At 37.7% G+C, this 21933-nt stretch overlaps 1 protein-coding gene across 1 annotated transcript in view; it reads left to right on the top strand.

Annotated features, from left to right (window-relative positions):
• LOC124711196 (mitogen-activated protein kinase-binding protein 1) overlaps positions 1 to 21933 on the top strand; it is a 378080-nt gene that overhangs the window by 281639 nt on the left and 74508 nt on the right. Inside the window, exons 8-14 of the mRNA XM_047241126.1 lie at positions 171 to 306; positions 2063 to 2272; positions 4374 to 4552; positions 7627 to 7780; positions 14480 to 14614; positions 18881 to 19081; positions 21236 to 21495. Coding sequence (XP_047097082.1) covers positions 171 to 306; positions 2063 to 2272; positions 4374 to 4552; positions 7627 to 7780; positions 14480 to 14614; positions 18881 to 19081; positions 21236 to 21495 — 1275 coding nt within the window. The remainder of the gene's footprint in view (positions 1 to 170; positions 307 to 2062; positions 2273 to 4373; positions 4553 to 7626; positions 7781 to 14479; positions 14615 to 18880; positions 19082 to 21235; positions 21496 to 21933) is intronic.

The raw sequence follows: 21933 nt of genomic DNA, 5'->3' as shown, positions 1-21933 counted from the left end.
TTTGAACAACACATCTCTGCCATTTGCATACCACATCTTTCTGCATGGTGCCCCACTCAAAACAGCGAGTTCCCATTGCTACATTATGTATAAGTACAACAGTTTTTTAGCGCAGAACTACTACAGTCATTTTGTTGCTGTGAGTCCAATGGAGTTTTTTTTATTTACAGACATATGGCTGCTCATCCAAATAATGCCAAATACCCAGATGCCATAGCTCTCGCTTATGATGAAAAGAACTGCAAACTGACTTGTGTATATAATGATCATAGTTTGTATATTTGGGATGTCCACGACATTAAGAGGGTAAGAAAGTTGTTCAGTTATCTATTTTAATGAGACATTGCCAATAATAAGTTATTGGATTTTATGAAAATATTATTTACGTCATCTAAAGGCTCACAACAGGTTCATCCCCCTTAACTTGGAGTTTAATTTCCAAAAGCTAGAATAGTATTTTCTGATATAAGATGTTTCTACTGATAGTACTTGGAATTTCAGTTACTAGTAAATAATAATTTTCTTGATTAAATTTTCCTTTTGATAATATTTTCACAATATAAGAATACTGTGGAGGTTTTAACAGTTTATCAGGCATAACAAAAACTGGTTAATAAATTTTCATAAACAGGTTGTTCATAATGGCAGATTAATCATAAGACAACTTGAGATTTTGAGTTTCTTACAAGACATTTCATACTTTAATTACAGTGCATGTTGTTTATGGGGATTAGCTTTCTTCATAGGAAAGTGCCATAAGACCAACACTTTCATTGCCCCTGTTCCTGCTTAAAATGCATTAAAAATATTGTAACCACAGAGTGTATATGAGATTTCAGACTTTCTTGGCACATTTCACTGATTAAACCTTTTCGGGTTATCATCTGAATGACAGATTCACATGAAGAATTGCATCAAGATCCTGCTACTTGGCATTTAGTCTGAGATTATTTTGATTTACACGTATTATAACGATGTTTACTTTGGAACTGACTAGTGTCATATTATTTTCTCATTGATTGTGAGACATTGATAACGGGGAGAATTCATTTTGATTGATTCTTCCGACACTTTTTCATAGCTGTTCACCAGTACTCTATCCTCTTCGATTATGACAGTTATTTATATCCTGATAATGCTCCTCTCGGCAAAAAAAAAGTTAATTGAATAAATAAATACTGTAAAATGTACACACATTTGTGCTTTTCATTTATGTAAAGGAGTGACAGTTCATTTATCACAACAAGACATTGTTAACCATTCATAATGTTTGCCTTGTAGCTAGTCATGAGGATTGATGCAAAAAAGTTAATTTGAAAATGAGTTGAAAACCAACAAACCCAAGTTATATAAATAATTTCACTAAGAAATGTAAAGTAAGTACCACTCATGTAAAATTAACTGTTTTGTGCCATTCATAGTGGCAAAGCAGTGTATGAAGTTATCTGCATTTAATCTGGTATTACAATGAAACACTGAAACAGTGTGTGCCAAAATGTGTATGAAAGTGATAATATATTACTAGTAGCTATTTCAGGATAAAATCACTTGGGGGAAAAAATGTGGTGGTTTAGCAACATAATCTGAAAACTATTCTTCACTTCTGTAGAGAAATTTTTTAGTTTGAGTTAAAGTTCTGGTGTGAGTGAAGTTTTAAAATAGCCTACACTGTAATTGTTACTATGTTTGTCATTTTTCAGCTAAATAATGAGAATGAGACAGATGAAGCTGGAAATTATTTATGTAATGAGCTTCATTTCTGTTCCGTTCATTTTACAATTTGATCTGCAGAATTTTTATAACATCTGTAACTTTATGTTTATTTTACTTTGTAGGCATTTTAAAGGTTGTTAATTTTAAGGTTTATTCTTACAGCATCATCATGTTAATGTTTAGAGATCAGAAGCTCTAAAATAAGTACTTGTGTGATCTATCTATAACTAATGTTGGGCCTTTCTTATAGACCTAGAAAAGGTGTCTTTGAAGTTATGGATAGTACCAACTTCTCATTACTTTTTTGATCTATGAGAGGAAGTCACAGTTTCAGATTTTATTGTTCCAGGTTGGAAAATCCCATTCATTCCTGTTCCATTCAGCATGCATTTGGGGAGTGGATGTCTTTCCACCATTAGACCAAGGTGGAGAAATAGCAGCAACTATGCCACCTGGTTCATTTATTACTTGCTCAAGTGATGATACCATCCGTGTATGGAATCTTGATCCCAACCTTCCTCCAGACGACACTGTTTACAAACGCAACATCTATAGTAATGTATGTTTCACTCTTCTCATACATGCCATTTTGTTGTTTGGAATGTGCTACTATTACTACCTATTTTTCAGGCTGAAAGTGAAATGTTAAATTTATGCTTACAGAACCATAATTTGAAAGAGCTGAAATAAAATAATAAACAAATTGTTGGTGTAGCATACGGGAATGTATGTTACAACTGTAACAATTCTTGTAATCATGACATTTGATGCCTGCACATGTAGTCCTCAATCATGTCAGTTCATTCCTTATTTCCATAACTGTGTAATGTCATTATTAGTCATGTTTTTTAAATATGATATAAATATTCTACAAATTGTTTCCATTATTCTCCCAAATGTCACTTCCTGAAATGCTCTACATGTACACTGCAAAATAAAATCAAACCATTGAAAATCCTGGATGAAATAATAGTGATATGAAAGGGCATATGCTGATCAGCATGTAGAGGAGGCATTGAGTGTCGGGCACACTGAAAGAAACTGCTAGATTTTATAACTCGTGCACATTTGCACAAACACAACTCTCACACAAATAGCCATTGCCTTCTATGGACGTTAAGGCCCTGCTGTGACTGCAACTGTGTATGAAATGGAGGAGCAATCTTTATAGGGTGGGTGAGAGTACAAAAGCAGCGTGGGTCAGGGAGCGGCGCAGTATAGGAGTGGGGAATGTGCCAGTGATGCCATGTGGTAGTGTGCAGAGACATGGTGGGGTAGCATTGACTGTGCTTGGGGGAGGAAGCAAAGGGAAGAAGAGAAGGGGAAAAGATCGTGCAGGTGCACTGGTGGTATACATGGTGTGTAGGGCTGGAGTGGGAGTAGGAAAGCGTACAAGTAGGTTGGGGGACAGGGACCAATGAAGGATGATGTGAGAAGGGTTCCAGGAATGAAGGTTATGTTGCAGGGGAAGTTCCCACCCACACATTTCAGAAAAGATGGTGGTTGTGGTAAGAATCCAGAAGGCACAGCCAGAGAAGCACTTGTTGAAGTCAAGCACATCATGTTGGGCAGCATGTTCAGTAACTGGACAGCCCAGCTGTTGATTACCCGCAGTTCAGCGGTGGCCATTCGTGTGGACAGATGGCTTCTTAGTTGTCATGCTCATGTAGAATGCAGCACATTGGTTGTAGCTAATTTGGCAGACCACATGGCTGCTTTTACAGATGACCCAGCCTTTGACAGGACATGACTGGAGTAGATGCTAATGAGAGAATGTGTGGGACAGGTCTGGTATTTGGGCCTGTTGTGGGGATATGAGCCGCGGGACAAGAGATTGGGAACAGGGGTAGAATAGGGGTGGACAAAGGTATTGTGTAGGTTGGGTAGGCAGTGGAATGCCACTGTGGGAGGATACTGATGAGGATGTTTCTCATTTTAGAGCATTTGAAATCCTGGTGGAGGGTGTGATTCAGTTCATACTGAGTCGTGAGAGGGCTGCTTCTATGTGCCGGACTGTGGCTATGCGAGGGATGGTAGGTGACTGGGGGGACAAGGCACCTCTTAATGCTAAATTGTTCCATGGCCATTCGGCAAATCTTTCATGACTCAGCATTTGCTCATTGATGCTTTCATAACACACAAACAAATTGCTGCAAATATTTACAATAATAGTATGTGTCTTCTTTAATATGAAACAAAAGGCAAACTAAGTGACCAAAGATGGTAAATAGAGATGAAATGTAGTTAAATTTTGGTCTGGTTAGAATTAATTATAATTTTATGCTTGAGATATTGAAACTGCAAATTAATACTTCACCATACAATACAAACCAATGTTAAAAACGAGCGGTTTAATATAGTAGAGAAGCAGCTGGTTCAAATCCCGATGTGGATATCCTGATTTATGTTTTCTGTGAGTTTCCTAAATCACTGGAGTCTGTTTCTTGTATTTTGGTTTATTTTGTAAGACGGATTGGTGTGATGTGATGTTGAGATGAAATGAGGTTACTTAGTGTAGATTTTGTTCATACACTCTGTACTGTAGGACAGGTACTTCCTATGGTCCTCAGGAATTTTGACATTATTCTTGTAATGTATAGGAAAATCCCTCCATATAGTCATCTTCGTAACTTGGTTGAAAATGGTTTTGTCTTTGACAGGAGCTGTTGAAAGTTCTGTATGTTGACCCAGAAATGACATACCTGAAGGATCTAGATTTGGCTGCTGCTGGTGCTGAAAGGAATGACAGTTCCTATGATGGCCGCAATGGTGTCAGGTCAATAAGGATAAGTCCAGACGGCAAGCATTTAGCTTCAGGTGACAGGGCAGGTAACATCAGGTAAATCTGGGACAATGTATTTCATACAGATGTGATATCCATAGTTGCTGAGATTAACCATTTATTGTTTCTTGATTTTTTATGACTCGTTGCAGCTTTCTTGAATTGAACTGCATGAGGCAATGACCATTTCTGTAGCTTAATTTGATTGAAACAATCAGCCATTTTGATTGAAACAAGTAGAAATTGATAGCATCTGCATTGAAACACTTACATTCGTTCCTTTAAACTCCAATATTCGCAGTAAGTGGAACTTTCCTCACAATCACATTTCAGTAACTTACAGCTAACCATCATAGTGCTTCCTCATTTTAGTGACATCTGAGAGTTCTAGACACTGCCACTGTCAACTTAATGGAATTAACTGTTTTTTTTTTTTTTTTTTTTTTTTTTTTTTTTCTCATCAGTGACAATAATAATAATAATAATAATTTTGTTGTTGTAGTAGTAGTTGTTGTTGTTGAAGAAATCCCTCTATATCTATAAGCAAATCTTCAGTTATCATGTTTTTTGACATTTATGAAGTTCTTTGGAGTGATTATTGAAAACATCTTCTAAGGAGGGTAGCACCACAGTGACAAAAATAATATAAGTGAATTGTGTATTTGCTTCTCTGTCTGGGAGATTTTCTATTTTCAATGTTTTTCAATTTACTTGGTCCAGTCTCGGTTCACTGTCAGCATTTTATGACTAGTCTGATCCTGTTGCATGCTCAGGTGGTCATTATTTGTTCCATGATCATATGTTTAGGTGTTCTGTTCTGTTTACCCAAACTGGTGGTTGTGGGAATCCAGATGTTTGCTTTACAGTTCATTCTAGAACTTGAGATGGAACTGACCTGTAATTTTTACAGTACAAAAAATAACAAGTACATGTCTGTAGATCAGCACTCACAATTACAGTGGGGTGTTTCCAGTAGTGGCACAATCTGAACAGTTCACATTTATCAAAAGAATGACGCAGTTCAAATATAGCATGGTTCTTCGGTACATTGTTGAAGAAGAAGCCACACTGTTAAGTGTAAAGATATACACCATGTTCTGGAATCACTGATTTTAATTGCGATGATAGTTCACAGTACTTGTTCATCACATCACAGTTCTGTCACAATTTTTGTTAATTAGAAGTACTGTTATTATACACAACTTTTTTACAGATAAAGTGTTTGAGTTCCTTGGTAACCAGTGCATGTATTCTTGAATGTGCGTGTACACACACACACACACACACACACACACACACACACAAGGTGCAGTCTCAGGCAACTGAAACCACACAGCCATATAAATCTGAATCAAATAACGAAGCACTTCCAGCACAAGTATTACTCTGTAGCTCTCTAACCACAGACTGCTAGTTTTGGATGGTGCTCGACTACTTATAGATAGGCCTAAGAACAAATTTGTTGTTCTAAAAACTACATAATGCTTTGAACTGTGGCTAGGTTGGAATTTACTGCTTTTGATAAAGTGTAAGAACCAGTAGGATGCTGTATTACAAAAAATGTTGTTGATTACATAGTTATAAAAGTACATGGACACTTATTTTTCTTCTGCATTGTGATCCCCTCATTTACATGAATGGGTGCCATATTTCAAATCAAAGTGAATTACATGAAATTATTAATTAATGTGTTAACCAATTAATACTGTATGTCATTTTGTATAGAAAAAATTAAGATAATAGTACTATGTAGTTGAAGACTGGAATCTAACAGTGGTCATTACAAAATCTGCGATGGAAAATTGTACTTGTCCAGAAGTTCAAGTTTAATTATTGCAGAAAATAATTACTTTTCAGTAATTTAAAATACTTTACAGGGTAGTGGAAATGCTTAACTCTCAAACAGTATACATCACTTTCCTCAAATATATCATTTAGCTCACAGAGTTTTTCATATCTCAATCTACTAACTTCAAAATTAAAAGTGCTGTAATGAAAATTAATTACATAAATGGAATCGGAACACTTGAAATAAGAACCTGAATAATAAATTCCAGAGAAATTTAATGTACATGAGAACTTGATATTTCCAAGTGAGTGTCACGTATCAACTAGTAAATGTATTGGAAATGTGATAAAGTTGCGACAAAAAAATTTGGTTACTTTTGAGATCAGATCAAAAGAATCGATTTGTTTTGTCACAAGCTCCCAAGTGTTCTGTACAAAATCTGCTTCCATCTCGGGCCCTCAGTGTAGATCTCACACAGGATATGCAAGAACAGACCTAATGCTTAATTCCAGAGCAGACTGCTTGGAGTGTGCTAATAAGTGACAGGTGACTGGGAGCAGACCGTATATTGAACACCATTCAGGGAAGGTTTGGCCAAAGTATGTAAGCATGGGGCATATACTTGGTATCTTTGTAGTACCAGTAGCATGTACTAATTGCTACAAATTAAATCACCAAAATACAGTGCAAGCTAGAGTGTAACACCCTGGGAGCACAACTACACCACTGTAAAACCTGATAAGTCACTATAGAAAGATGTTTACCTTCAGTAAATATCCTGCACAGAATACCAGAGGTATTTTGTCGTGTACAGGAACATTGTCCTATAAAATTTTGTGTTGACTGTGCACCAACAAGAAGCAGCCATCATAGATCTTTTTGTAATAAACAGTTCCAATTCCAATCATATCCAAAATTTCAATCACTCAGTTTTTTTTATCTCTGTCTGTCTTTGGTTCATCCCCATTGTTGTTGTTGTTGTTGTTGTTGTTGTGTGTGTGTGTGTGTGTGTGTGTGTGTGTGTGTGTGTGTGTGTGTGTGTGTCTAATATTCCAGGACACTCATTTCTCTTAATGATGCTGTACAAGTTACATTCTGTGTTTAAAGAAAGAGAGTAAAAGATTTGAATCTTAATACAAGAGTAAAGAAGTTGCCTTTTCATCACAGTACTTAAAAATTATTATCTGAATTTTTTTACAACCACAGTTTTGCATTGTTATCTTAACATTAAATATCTATTAAATTTTTTAAAAGAGCGATTTAATGGTTTTGTTTATAAATAAATGTATAAAAATGACAGAAATCAGCTAAATTTACTAATGTCATTTTGGTTGTTTATCAGGATTCATAGGTTACAAGATTTGCAAGAACTGTGCAGGATAGAGGCACACGATGCAGAGGTACTGTGCCTTGAATACAGTAAGCCAGAAAGTGGTCATAGATTCCTTGCTTCAGCATCTCGTGATAGACTTATTCATGTCTTCAGTGTTGATAATGTAAGTCGTCTTATTCCTAAAAATGTAAAAGTTTTTCATATTAGTTTGGTTTGAATTATATTTTGTATAGTTTTTGTAGATAACTTAAGAGAACTGATCACAATTACTACAAGATTATAGTTGCTTCATTAACTGAAGTATATCTAAATTAAATCTTTTCAATAAAAAAATTAGTAGGTCACTATGTCTTAACCCAGAAAGGAAGAATAAACATTTATATCTCATCTCTGCTCAATCATAATTACATCTCATTCTTTTAGCAAAATTCATTTACTTGACCTGCTGATATGACCTCTTTTCTCAGTTGTTCTGTGTTTATATTTTGTTGTTGTTGTTGTTGTTGTTGGTGGTGGTGGTGGTGGTGGTGGTGGTGGTGGTGAAAACATTCTGTGTTGTGTTACATGTTACAGGAAGATCCTTGCATTAAAATCAGATTTAGTAGTGGCTCTTCACTTTCTCATTATTAAACTAAACTAAACTACTCCCGAATAGACCATGAAGGCCCAACAGTACTGATCGGCCACCGTGTCATCCTCAGCCCACAGGCATCACTGGATGCGGATATGGAAGGACATGTGGTCAGCACACCATTCTCCCGGCTGTTTGTCTGTTTACGAGACCGACTTTCTCATTATTAGGATTCTGAAAATGCAACACATATTTTTAAAAAATTCTTTTTGTTTGCACATGATTACGCACACAAATTTAAAACATTGTACACTATGACACTGACGATGAAGCCTCAGTGCTTTGAAACCGATGGTGGGGGGGGGAGGTGATTTGGGAGCTTTTTGACTGGAGTATTTGCCTTTGAAAAAAACTTCAGTTTTTTTTCTGTAATCGTCTTTGCTTGTTTCTTCCTTTTGGCTCCTTTTAAGCTTTCTGTTTAGAAGCAGCACTATTTTCCAGCCTCTGATTTAAGGTGGTTCTAAACATCCAATTTGATAATTATAAAATCTGCAGAGTATTGGTTTCAACCTGTCATGAGCACTCATAGCTGTGCTATCCATAATTGGCAACACCACAGATAGAACCGACAAGGTACTTAGTGCAAAGCAGAATTGAAAATATCTTTTCTTCCGCGTTAGAGGATGACTTTCAGCATGATCGAAATACATTAAGAGGTTTTGTTTTCCAGTCACACACTGATGCACTGTTGTTGTTTTTTTTCTTTCTTTTTTTCCCCCCTACTATAAACTGGGCATTGGCTGTGAGTGCAGACAGAGGAGTGGTGTGGGGAAATAGGCCCTCTCTCAGGCAACCAGCCTACATCCGTGTTTTGTGCTTCTGCAACACCAGTGATCTCTTTTGGTGTTTTGTTTTGGTGGTCATAATCAGACTCTGTGATGAATCAGGATTAGCTTCTTCATTCATCTCAAAAGCAGAAAATAAAATAAAGAGCAACACACAGCATTCGGTAACAGGTACCACACAACTGCTTGCTGATGTTGGCAATTTTATAAACGAAGTAGTTCAGACAGAGCATTACATTCATGTAATTAATGTTCATCCACATAACTCTCTTACACACACACACACACACACACACACACACACACACACACACACACACATATACACACAGAGAGAGAGAGAGAGAGAGAGAGAGAGAGAGAGAGAGGCAGGCAGGCAGGCAGGCAGCTAGCACTCTGCTCATCCACTATCATATGGCTCTTACTCATTGAGTATGGATGGGACAACAAGCGAGTGGTCCTGTCATGTAGAGATTTGCGATAAATGCAAGATAAGTAAGGGGCCAATGCTGTAGAGTTCTTCTTGTAAAATTGACTGGGGTTTCATCCAGACCTGGCAACATATTTGTTGTCCACTCTTTCAGTTGTTTCTCTATACCAGGGATGCCTATTACTATGTCCTTCATAGGGAAGCCTGCTCAATGGTCAAACAACGATATGTTTGTATGATTCTCCTTCATGAACAATTTCTTAAATGTGAAATTTATAACTTTGACTTTCCTTTTGCTAACTTCTACTGCTACACCATATGGGCCAACAGGTGAGGGGATAAAGGCCTTCAAGCTGCTGAGTGATATTACATAGGGCCAAAATTTTCTTGGGTTCTTTGCAAGATCTTTTGCTAAGGTATAATAATGGTGGTATTTGTTATATGCTTCATGAATCAATCTTTATATACACTCAAAAATCTCTACTAACATTGGTTTTTGCCTTTCGTCGTTTGTGCATTCTCTTTTGTACTGAGAGTGCAATAATTTTTGATTCCTCAGCATTTGCTGTATTATGTTGGTGGGTCTTTCCTGTTTTTAATTCACTTACTTGGCACATATTTCTAAAGAGCATGATTTACAACTTCTGTGTCCATCATACTGGAACTAAATGATGTAAGTTCATTGTTGAAGTGGGATGCTAACAACAACCTATCTGTTTTTCCAGCAAAATTTGTCTCCCATCCTCAACTGATTTATTAACTCCAGAACCATCATTTCTGTGATATGATGGTTACTAATCCCTGTCTTTCTCCTGGCACCATCAGTAAGGTCACATTTGTTTGTTGTTGTGAAGTATAAAATATTTCCATTGCATGTGAGCTGTCAAACTAGTTGCTCAATGCAGTTTTCGGAAAAGTGTTCAAAAGTTCTTTGCAGAGCTGTCTGCCCATACCCCTACAGTGAATCAAGAGTCATAGCAGTCTATACTTGGCAGGTTCAAGTCATCTCCAACTAATATTGCATGATCTGGGTATTTTCACACTACTGCCCATAGACTTACTTCAAGCAATTCTAAAACAGTAACAGTGGAAATGAGTTGCTGGTAAAAAAATCCAACAATTAATTTGATTTCACCTAGACCTGTTATACACGTCCAGGTACCTTCAGTGTCACACTCAGATTCAACCTAGTGATTACCATCAACTGACTTATAATTGAAGTCCTATAAAACATTTGTGGAATGTTGCTGGTCATCTTTAGTCATCCATAACTGTTTTAGGACTAACCCTGAGTAAGCTTTTCATTAAAAGGTAATATTGCTTTTGATCTGTAGCCTGTCTATGCTGTTACGTAGAGCTTTGAGACTGAAAAATTTTGGAAAAGAGACTGAGTTTGAGTAAATAAGAGTTCATAAAGTTGCACCACACTGGCAAGTTATTTTGTTGAGAAATCATCAAGAGATAATTGGAAGACCTTTTTCGCCTTTCTACACCAACTGCAATTATTGCAGCAATGCCATACCCAGGGTTTAAAAACAAATGGTTTATCTGTATTACTATTCATGACCAAGGGAGGTTTACAACAAACTACAGACACTTAATAGTGAAATAAATGTCTAAGGAGTCAGGTCACCAGTTTTAAATTATATTATGGTGTAAAAAGAAAATTTATTTTGAATGTGGCAGAAACTACAGCGAAGTTGATGATTTCACAATTTTTGCTGAAGATGATTGTGATTTGAAAGACATGTCATTATCTTGAAATAAAGATGATTACAGGACATACAAATCACAAATATTGTTGTTTTGTGTGTGTAGATAGGTAGAATCATTTTCTTTAGTGTGTCACAATGACAAATAGTTCTGGAAACTAATTTAAACAGAAGTTTCTATTATTTGTTTTGCTTTTTATTCACAGAATATGAATAAATGCTTTTATTTGTACAAATTAATAATGTTTTGAACAAATATTTTTATTTGGTGTTCATGAATAACAAATAAAATTTTATCTGTATTTTTTATTTCTCAGTCGAATAAATTTTACCCAATTCTGGTTTTAAGGGAAACACATGGCAGATGTGTACACTCAAAGTGTGTAGCCTGTGTGCAAGTTAGTGCGAGCACATGACATTTATATGGCCATGAACAAGTGCCCACTTGGCTGTGTCACCCTTGCTCAGCTGTATAGTTAACGAGACAGTGTCAGTCAGCTTCGGCAACTTTCGCAAAAGTATACAGTGTGTATTCGTGCTCGCTCTCCCACACTCTGCAGCCATGTGTGGACCTCTCGGATGGGACACATGTCTACTGGGCACCAGTTCAGGCCCAACTTCTATCAGTATTTGACTCAACCACAGTTCAAAAGACCTACCACCTGAAACTGCTGTGTTTAAGTGTCTGCATTATACTAACCTTTGAAGTATATGTAGCAGAGAAAGTATATATTTCTATCCTGTAAGACACGTGGTCCCCCAGTTGAGTTCTGCTTTTCATTACATGGCCTGTATTTTATACGAACCCTTCAGCTGCAAGGAACTGGTGTAACACTAGAGTGTAAAGCACAGTCATACATCATTGTATTCTTGCATTTTTGATTTTACAAACACTTTTTTAAGCATATTATGTTTAGGAATAGGGCTTCACTGTATAATTTGCGATACTAGTAATTGAAAACTGAGTACATTTCTATATTTATATGCAGAAAATAAATCTATTCCAAACTGTCTCTGATAAAATAGTTCCTTTGGATACAATTTTCTGTGAAAAACCACTCGCTAGGTAATTTCACCTTTTTGCATTTTGAGGCAAAATTTGCTTCTGTATTTGTATTTATCACAAATTGTGAATTTTACAGGCACCTGCTCATTCCACAAAGTGCAGCCTTAAAAATTGTTACATCCATGTGAAACCAGTTGAACCCTCTCCCCTTTTTCTTAAGAACGTAAACCACAGACAATACTTCAGACAAAGAGTACTGGAACCATAGTATTAAGCCTTCCAGCACATTACCTGCCATAATTTTTTTATTTTTCTTTCATCAGTCTTTGTTTTGTCTTATTGTTCATTCGTACACTGGTTTGTTAATCTTTACTTTGTTTTGTTCTCAATTTTTTACTAATTTTTTCTTGTAGCAGTTCTCTTAGGTTGTTCGCAGATGATGCTGTAGTTTACCGTCTAGTAAGGTCATCCGAAGACCAGTATCAGTTGCAAAGTGATTTAGAAAAGATTGCTGTATGGTGTGGCAGGTGGCAGTTGACGCTAAATAACGAAAAGTGTGAGGTGATCCACATGAGTTCCAAAAGAAATCCGTTGGAATTCGATTACCCAATAAATAGTACAATTCTCAAGGCTGTCAATTCAACTAAGTACCTGGGTGTTAAAATTACGAACAACTTCAATTGGAAAGACCACATAGATAATATTGTGGGGAAGGCGAGCCAAAGGTTGCATTTCATTGGCAGGACACTTAGAAGATGCAACAAGTCCACTAAAGAGACAGCTTACACTACACTCGTTCGTCCTCTGTTAGAATTTTGCTGCGTGGTGTGGGATCCTTACCAGGTATGATTGACGGAGGACATCGAAAGGGTGCAAAAAAGGGCAGCCCATTTTGTATTATCATGTAATAGGGGAGAGAGTGTGGCAGATATGATACGAGAGTTGGGATGGAAGTCATTAAAGCAAAGATGTTTTTCGTCGCGGCGAGATCTATTTACGAAATTTCAGTCACCAACTTTCTCTTCCGAGTGCGAAAATATTTTGTTGAGCTCAACCTACATAGGTAGAAATGATCATCAAAATAAAATAAGAGAAATCAGAGCTTGAACAGAAAGGTTTAGGTGTTTGTTTTTCCCACGCGCTGTTCGGCAGTGGAATGGTAGGGAGGTGGTATGATTGTGGTTCGATGAACCCGCTGCCAAGCACTTAAATGTGAATTGCAGAGTAATCATGTAGATGTAGATGTGATGTAGATGTAGATGTAGATGGTAATATACAATTATAAAAACAGTGGTGACAATACAGTGACATGATTATGGCAACACAATGATGTTACAACTAAAGTCACTGACAAGACGTCCCATGCAGCTGGCAGTGCAATAGTAGCCACTTTTACCATTTATTATTTGACCTTATTTGGTGTATTAACCATTAATTATCTGCCTAACTACCTTCATAACATTGTCTGAATATTGAAAAGTATAATGTGCTTGAGGAGTTTTTGCTCTTAGCTGATGTTTGTTGAGAAAAATTGAACAAGTTGTGAGTACTAATATATTCAATTTTGAAAGATGGGCTATAACATAAGCATATGTATTGTGACATACTTATAAGCTGGTAACCTACAATGTTGTAGATTCTGATGGAAATAAGACTAGATGCATATAGTAATGATTTTATGCCACACTGCACTCTGCAGAATGTATTCACTGCCCATATGAAACGACATACCTTCTTTTCCCTCCTTCCTCTCCCAGAGTACAGAATTAAATGGAATTACAGTCACCTAGCCACCTGTAATGACTAATCAGATTCATTATTTCATGAAGTATTGGAGAAGGGTGCACTGTTTTTACAACATTAGTGTTATTAGTTACACATCCTCACGCTTCTATCTTAGGATAGGTTTCCACCCCTTCATCAACTTTCTAATAATAATCAGCCCCTCTCCCATCTGCCACCCCAAATAATGATAATAATCATCAATATCATCGTAATATTTTGTTACCAATCAAGAGGAACCTTACGCTCACCTTTATCTGAGAGTACCAAAGAAAATGCTAAACACTTTTTTCTCTTTTTTAGTATTAGTGGCAAGGCTATTCAGTATTGGCTATTATGACAGCTATGATTGTAATTCTTTTTTGAAGTTAGTATGTGTGTGATTGTATGTCTGTCTGGTCTTGAAACTTTGCATGGAAGCACGTGCGCACACACACACACACACACACACACACACACACACATTGTTATGTATTTGATGACACAGAAAAGTTAATAGAACGTTACCTGTTTCAGGATTACAACTTCCTTCAGACATTAGATGACCACTCATCATCTATTACAGCTGTTCGATTCCTCAACATTCATGACCAGCTTCAAATGGTCTCATGTGGAGCAGACAAGTCCATTATATTCAGGCAGCTTCAGGGGGTGAGTGAAACATGTTTCTGTTCTTAATAATTTTGTTTTGCAGTATTTTGTTTGGCAGTCCTGCTACGTTTTTGTATTTTCTGTACTGTCTTTAGCATTAGTTAAATAAACATATTCATACTCTTACACACACACATGTAAAAGTAAAGAAAGTTTGTCTGATAGCTCTGATGTTAAGAAAAAAAAAATGCCCTTTGCAAAAAGGGGAAGATAAGGAAACGGATATGTTTTCAGTTATGTTTTCTGTTTTCAATGATAAGTTTTGGCAAATATTGTTTCACACTATTCAGCATTAACTCAGTAACTGTTACTCAGTTCCCTAAATGAACATCGTGACAAGTCCAGAGTAAGCAAAGAATCTAGTTGTCAGTTTCTTGTAATGTGTAAACAGTTGATTGCTGCTAGTTTCCAGCTTTCATGAATGTATCCAAGTTTCGTGTTCCGTTATTATAAGCTGTCTGGATATTTGATTTTCTTTTTCTAAATTCCTTACACCATTCAACCTGTTTTTTCAGCTTTAGTCAAATTGTCTGTAATCTATCAGGAACAGATCTTTTTCAGAGCTAAATATTCAATCAAAATCAAAAGCACTGCAGCTTCAATATGCCTAAGGGTGCCTCTATCTGTTGGTAAGTCATAAGTGATCTTCTTCTGTCATATTACAGATAGCCTCGGTGTTGTTCAGAACAGTTGTTTTTAACTGATAGAAGTAAGATGATGATGAAATTCTTCAAATCAGTCTTAACAGTGTTTTCAGAAGGTGATTAGCAGGAGTTTATTGAAGCAAATCAAGGCATTTCTTGTTGACTAAGGGCTTTGCAAATACTGTAAAAATTCATCCAATGAAAACCTTCACATTTTCATTTTTTCACACTATTATTTCTTCAAACTCTTATTGTGATCAAATTGCTAGTCCAATTTCTGAGATACATGGTTAGAATATGTTAACATTTTCCTGGCTGCAATTCTGCTCAACTTTTGAGATCTTACTGCTGATGACTAAAAGTCCTAAAGACTATAATCAGTGCTATCTTTAGGCCCTTTTGTATCCCGGATGAGATAGGACCTCTCCTTGTAATTATGATGTGGACATTCTAGTGACTTTCTAAGGTCCGGAAAATTCTTTGATCATCTGTCTTCTCTCTGATCCATGGCTGCTGCCTATGTAACCACCCTTGATATGTTAGTCCTGATTTGACAGTCCGTACCTGCGCCTACTAATGCAACTGGTAGCTGCCTGACACTGGGTGGGATGTGAATCAAAGGAAATTAACATGAGTTAAAATTCTACATGACACACATTGATATATTGCTGTACACCTACAAACATCATTAGTTTGACTACATATGACAAGTTCTATCTAGTGATTGTATGTAAAAAGACTTGAGGCACCCTTCATAATTTGAAATCTTGTGAGATTAAATTGGCTTTGGTAATTGCTATTCCTCATGTTCTGTTGCAGATGCTCGTATTCGCTGCTGCACTTTTCTTCAGAAACCTCTTTCTGCTTACAGTTGATAATAATAGTTTATAATGTATAAACAATATCTTTTGTAGTACTATGAATAGTTAAAGTGTGATGAGAGAAAAATTTGCTGAGGGACAGCTAGGGATGCTTTGAATAACTAAACAATTTCATTTATAAAATTCAAACAATGGAAACTCTAGGTACGAATATCAATAGTGTAGGAAAAGACATATTGCTACTTACTCTAAAGAAGACATGTCGAGTTGCTGACTGGCAGAATTAAGACACTTACATAAAGCTTTTGGCCACAGCTTTCATCAGTACCCTCCCCCCTGCACACACACACACACACACACACACACACACACACACACACACACACACACACACACACACACACACAAAATAAATCACACCTCATGCACACGCAACTACCAACTCCCACATTTTGAGCCAGAATGCAACTATTGTGTGGGGTGCAGGCAGGGAGCAGGGAAGGTGAAGGGATAGTAATGTACAGGTGGGGAGAGACACGAACACTGTCTGGTGGAGTGTGCAGGGACCAGACAGTCAACATGCACAATGTCATTAGGTTGTGGGGCAGGGAGGTTGGGAAAAAAAAGTAGCAAAAAAAGAGAGGAGCGAGGAAAGATGGGCGGATGCATTGGCAGAGGACTGCAAATAAACAGGGTGGTAGATGAGAATGGGGAGGAGGTAATAGAATAGAGGAGGTGGAAACTGTTGGGTGGATGGTGTGGGGACAGTATGTTACCGTAGGTTGAGGCTGGGATAATTACAGCAGTGGAGAATGTGTTGTAAGGATAACTTCCATCTGCACAGTTCAGAAAAGTGGTGGTGGAGGGAAGCATCCAGAAGTCCAGGTAGTGAAGCAGCCATTGAAATCAAGTGTGTTGTGTTCAGCTACATGTTGTGCCACAGGATGATCTACTTTGCTCTTGGCCACCGTTTGGGTGCCATACGGGTGCCCATTGCTGTGTCCTGAATTTGTTTATATACCTTTCTTTCAAATGAGGAGTGGTTGTGGGTTAGGATAAAATTATTAAGGTGTATGAGGAATGAGATAGTGGGTTTGGACTCTTGAAGAACACTGGGAAAGGTAGTGTTCAGTAGCGATAGCGGTAAGACCACGGGCATGACAGATGTTGGTGTAGGGATGCGGCTTCAACAGTGATGATGAGTAGGGATCCAGGAGGTAAAGGAGTGTGGATGGCGGAGAGTCGGTAAAGGAAGTGACTGTCATCTTTGATGTGGGAGGCTAGATTACGAGCAATTGGTTGGAGGTGTTGGTCAATGAGGGCTGAAATTCTTTCTGTGGGGCACAATAACCAGCCACAATGGGGTGTCCACAAGTGATGGGTTTTTGGATTTTGGGGAACGTGTAGGTGGTGGCCATGTTGGGTGTCATTTATCTTGCCTCATCAGGGGCTGGGCCATCTGTGAAAGCAGCCATGTCATTTGCCAGCTCTGTTGCGATCATTGCACTGCTTATTGTTATGGTATGACTACCAAGCAGCTGTCCACGAGGACAGCCAGCCACTGCCAAACTGTGGCCAAGAGCAAAGTAGACCAACCTGTTGCTTAACATGCAGCTGAATGTACAACACTTGATTTCAATGGCTGCTTCACTGGCCGAGCCACCTGGATCCTTTGCTCCGCTATCAGTTTTTCTGAACTGTGCAGTGGGATTTATTCTTAGAACACATTCTCTACTCCCATAACTATCCCAGCCTCAACCAATGGTAACATACTGTCCCCACATCCTCTACGCTTTCCACCCTCTCTGTCCTGTCATCTCCTCCCTACTCTCATCTCCTACCTTGTTTATTTGCAGCCCTCTGCCAATGAAGCCGCCCATCTTTCCCCGCTCCTCTCCTTTTTGCCCAACCACCTTGCTCCACAACCTCCTAATGCTGCACCTGTTGGAAGTCTAGTCCCTGCACACTCCACCAGATAGCGTTCGTGTCTCTCTCTCTCTCTCCACCAGATAGCGTTCGTCTCTCTCTCTGTCTCTCTCTCTCTCTCTCTCTCTATATATATATATATATATATATATATATATATATACACCACTATCCCTTCCCCGTTACCGCCCACTCTAGACTGCTGCTTGCATCCCAAGTGATAGTTCTGGCCCGAGATGCTGGAGTTGGCTGTTTTATTTTTTTTTATATTTTTTTAAATGTGTGTGTGTGTGTGTGTGGGTGTGTGTGTGTGGGTGGGTGGGTGGGTGGGTGGGTGGGAAGGTGGGTGGGTGGGTGTGTGTGTGGGCGCGCACACGCACTTTCGTGTATGTATGAATTTTGTGTGTGTGTGTCCTGTGCTACTGAGATGAAAGCTGTGGCCGAAAGCTTTAAGTAACTGTCTTTTAATTGTGCCCGTCAGCAACTTGACGTGTCTTCATTATAGTAAGTAGCAATCTGTCTTTTTCCTACATTGTTCATCTATAATGCTGTTTTTTTAAACTATTGTGAAATTGCACTGAAACCTCCTGCCTGGTAAATACAGTCTACCAGACCAGGAATGAAAACCTGAATCCTTGCCATTTGTGGGCAATGCTTACAGCAATAGCAATACTGCCACATCTCAGTTAAAGTACCTGACAGTGAGTGCTCATAGCTCTGAATAACTAAATGATGGATTTTCATTTCAGACACAAAACTGCATTGAAATTCTTGAAAGTCATTTCACAATACATAATTGTAAGAGTAGTGAGAGTCTGTATAATTGCTTGATATTTTCCATAAGCTTCAAAGTTTTTTTCTGTGTTCTGTTCCAGACACCTGGTGGAACATATCAATTTTCTCGTGGTCACAATGTTGCGGGCAAGACGACACTGTATGATATGGAGGTGGATTCTGGACAGAAGCATATTCTAACGGCATGCCAGGATCGCAATATCAGGGTCTATAATGTGAACAGTGGGAAGCACAGCAAAACATTCAAGGGATCTGTGAGTGAAGATGGATCACTGATAAAGGTATTTTATATACACAACTGGAGTTCCCCCCCCCCCCCCTCCCCCCCCCCCCCCCCCCCCCCCTCCGATCTCTGTGTGTGTGTGTGTGTGTGTGTGTGTGTGTGTGTGTGTGTGTGTGTGTGTGTGTTTGCTATTCTGTACTTTTTATGTTCTATGAATTTATAATCCAGTATCAACAAAAAAACTAGGTTAATTATACTGTAAGCATTTCAGTATACTTTCAGACTCCAAGTAGAAAGTTTTGGATTTTATCTGTGGTTGCTCCACAAATTTGTCCTGACATGTGATTTGCCTTTACCTGTGGCAGTGCTTTCTGTCAGTGAAAAATGCTAGGTTGGATCGCAGCAGGGATCTTCCTGAAGCTGTATTTCTCCTTATGATTGGCATTATGAACCTGTTCTCAATTAGAGGCACAGAAGGGCATAACTCATCTCATAAACTGATGCCATTGACTTTTAGTAGAGTAATAACTGCTTTCTTGTTTTTACTTTATCACACAATCGGTAGAGGAATTTTAAGATTTTTCACAGTGCCTTCCGCCCCTCCCCTCCCACAATAAGCTGCTCATTATAATGTCAACACATTCAGAATGTCTCAAGGCTTATGCCACAAGAGCTAAAGAATAACATTTTCTACACTGTGCTTCCTGACATGAAAAGAACTGTCAAAAATGTGTGCATATGAACACAACTTACAATATTGTAATGTTTGGTTTTGTGTACACCTTGCATTTTAAAAGATTGTTGGGCTCTACAGCTTATGGTTCTGACAGTTTATTTTATTGTACTTTAAATTATTTACACTACTGGTTCAATTGTACAATAGTTGTATGGCTGAATATTTCAGTCCATCCTGTGTCATACTAAAGCTAAGTGATGGACAGTTTGGGAGAACATTACAAAGAAGCTTTATATATTTAAAAGAAATGTTACAATTGAAAAACTGCACACATTAGAAGTTGAGGGGAGAGAAGGCAGTGGACAAACAAAAAAGCATATAAAGTGATATGGTATTGGTGGACATCAGCATACAAATACCAAGAGAAACAAGCATGTCATGTGGGTTGGTCATGGGAAATAATCTCTTGAAGGACAAGGCCCATAGCTATAGTGGAAGAAATATGAGGAAGAATATGTCTCCCCTCTAGGCCACTGCTGTATTCATGGGGGGAGGTCATATTTCATAACTTAACAGGGTTCATCAGGAGGCTGTAAATTGTAGGCTGTGTATCAACTGAGACGGAGACAATTGGTTAAGGCAACACCTTATATTCAGAGATGGAACCTGATGCAGGTGTACGGCAAACATGTTTGTGTATTCTTCATTTATCACATGCTATCTTGTATGAGGGATAAACACAACCATAAGTATCTTGTATGAGGGATAAACACAACCATAAGTAGACATTTGAATAATAACTGCTGTCACCTGCATCTTCATGCATTGCGCTCTGCTGTATTTATTGAACTTCTGGTGAATTGTGAACCTCGATCTAACAATTAACTGGTTATGTTTGGCCTACTGGTATCCCTTCTGTTTTCATGGCATGCTTAGAGAATTATGGACTTGTGCTTCCCGCTTGTCTGATGAATCATTAATTGTGTCATTTATTCAAAGACAAGGGCTGTTAAGTCCCATCAATGTCACAAGTTTAATTTCATGATTTAGCGTATTTAACTTGATCATGTGGTTTCTAAGCTATGAAACTGGTTGTTATACAAATTATTTACAAGAGTAGCCAAGCAGTTATTATTCAAGGTGTATTCTTTTATCTGTACTTAACACGGCTGTCTCACTACTGTGAATTGCGTGAAATTTCAGTTGTACATCAAAATAAATTTTAGATGCTGTTTATAACTTTTTTTGTGTGTCATTGATTACACAAAATGTTTTCTGTGTATGTGCGAATAAAGTAATATCATTTTATGAGAAGGTGCGTGGTATTGTAATAATTACATAAAACAGATAAAAATTAAAAAGGAGATGCTGTTAAAAGAAGTCAAATAAAATGGTAAACATTAATAAGGAAGGTGAATGTTTTTGACTTTCATTGCTCTAACCTTGTATTGTTTTATCAACTGCCCAGTAAGAGATACATCTACTTGTAAATCAGTGCCAAGAGTTTTAATGTTGGCTGGTTTAAAATTCACACAGGTGGTATTGGACACTAGTGGTATATATGCTGCAACAAGCTGCACTGACAAGACTCTGTGTGTGTATGATTATTACTCCGGGGAATGTATGGCAACAATGTTTGGTCATTCTGAGCTGGTGACAGGTCTTCGCTTCACAGCAGACTGCAGGCGACTGGTTTCTGCATCAGGGGATGGTTGTATCTTTGTGTGGAGACTTCCACATGACATGGTTGTTACCATGCATGCAAGGCTTGCTCAGCAAGCAGCACGAGCAGGGAGGTAAATCTGTTTCACCTACATGCCAAAAATAAGTACTGTACATCTAGTGGTAAATACATTATTAAAATATCCATTCTGGAAACAGTGATAATACTTTCAGTGAAAAAAAAGTACAGATTTTATTCTTGTTATTGTTTTAATAGCTCATAATTTGTAATTTTGAACATACTTTGTGACTGTTATATCACTGTGATAGTCCATTCAACAAACTTTCAAAATTGTCATAACACTTAACTATTTACTGATAAGTTTCTTTCTTTTTTATATTATAATGTGGCACTTTTTTAATCAGTAGTTATAGGATTTTAAAAATACCCAAAAGAAACCATCCTGCTTTAGATAACTGATTCATCAAATTGAGTTGACTTGTTTGTTTTCACTGGTTAAGCTAAGACACTGCAGTTGTAATGCAGTAGGGAAACATTTTCTTAATTTTAT

Source organism: Schistocerca piceifrons, chromosome 8 (genome assembly GCF_021461385.2).
Source record: "Schistocerca piceifrons isolate TAMUIC-IGC-003096 chromosome 8, iqSchPice1.1, whole genome shotgun sequence".
Lineage (NCBI taxonomy): Eukaryota > Metazoa > Arthropoda > Insecta > Orthoptera > Acrididae > Schistocerca > Schistocerca piceifrons.
The sequence above is the reverse complement of the archived record's forward strand: the minus strand, read 5'-3'. Positions and strand labels throughout refer to the sequence as shown.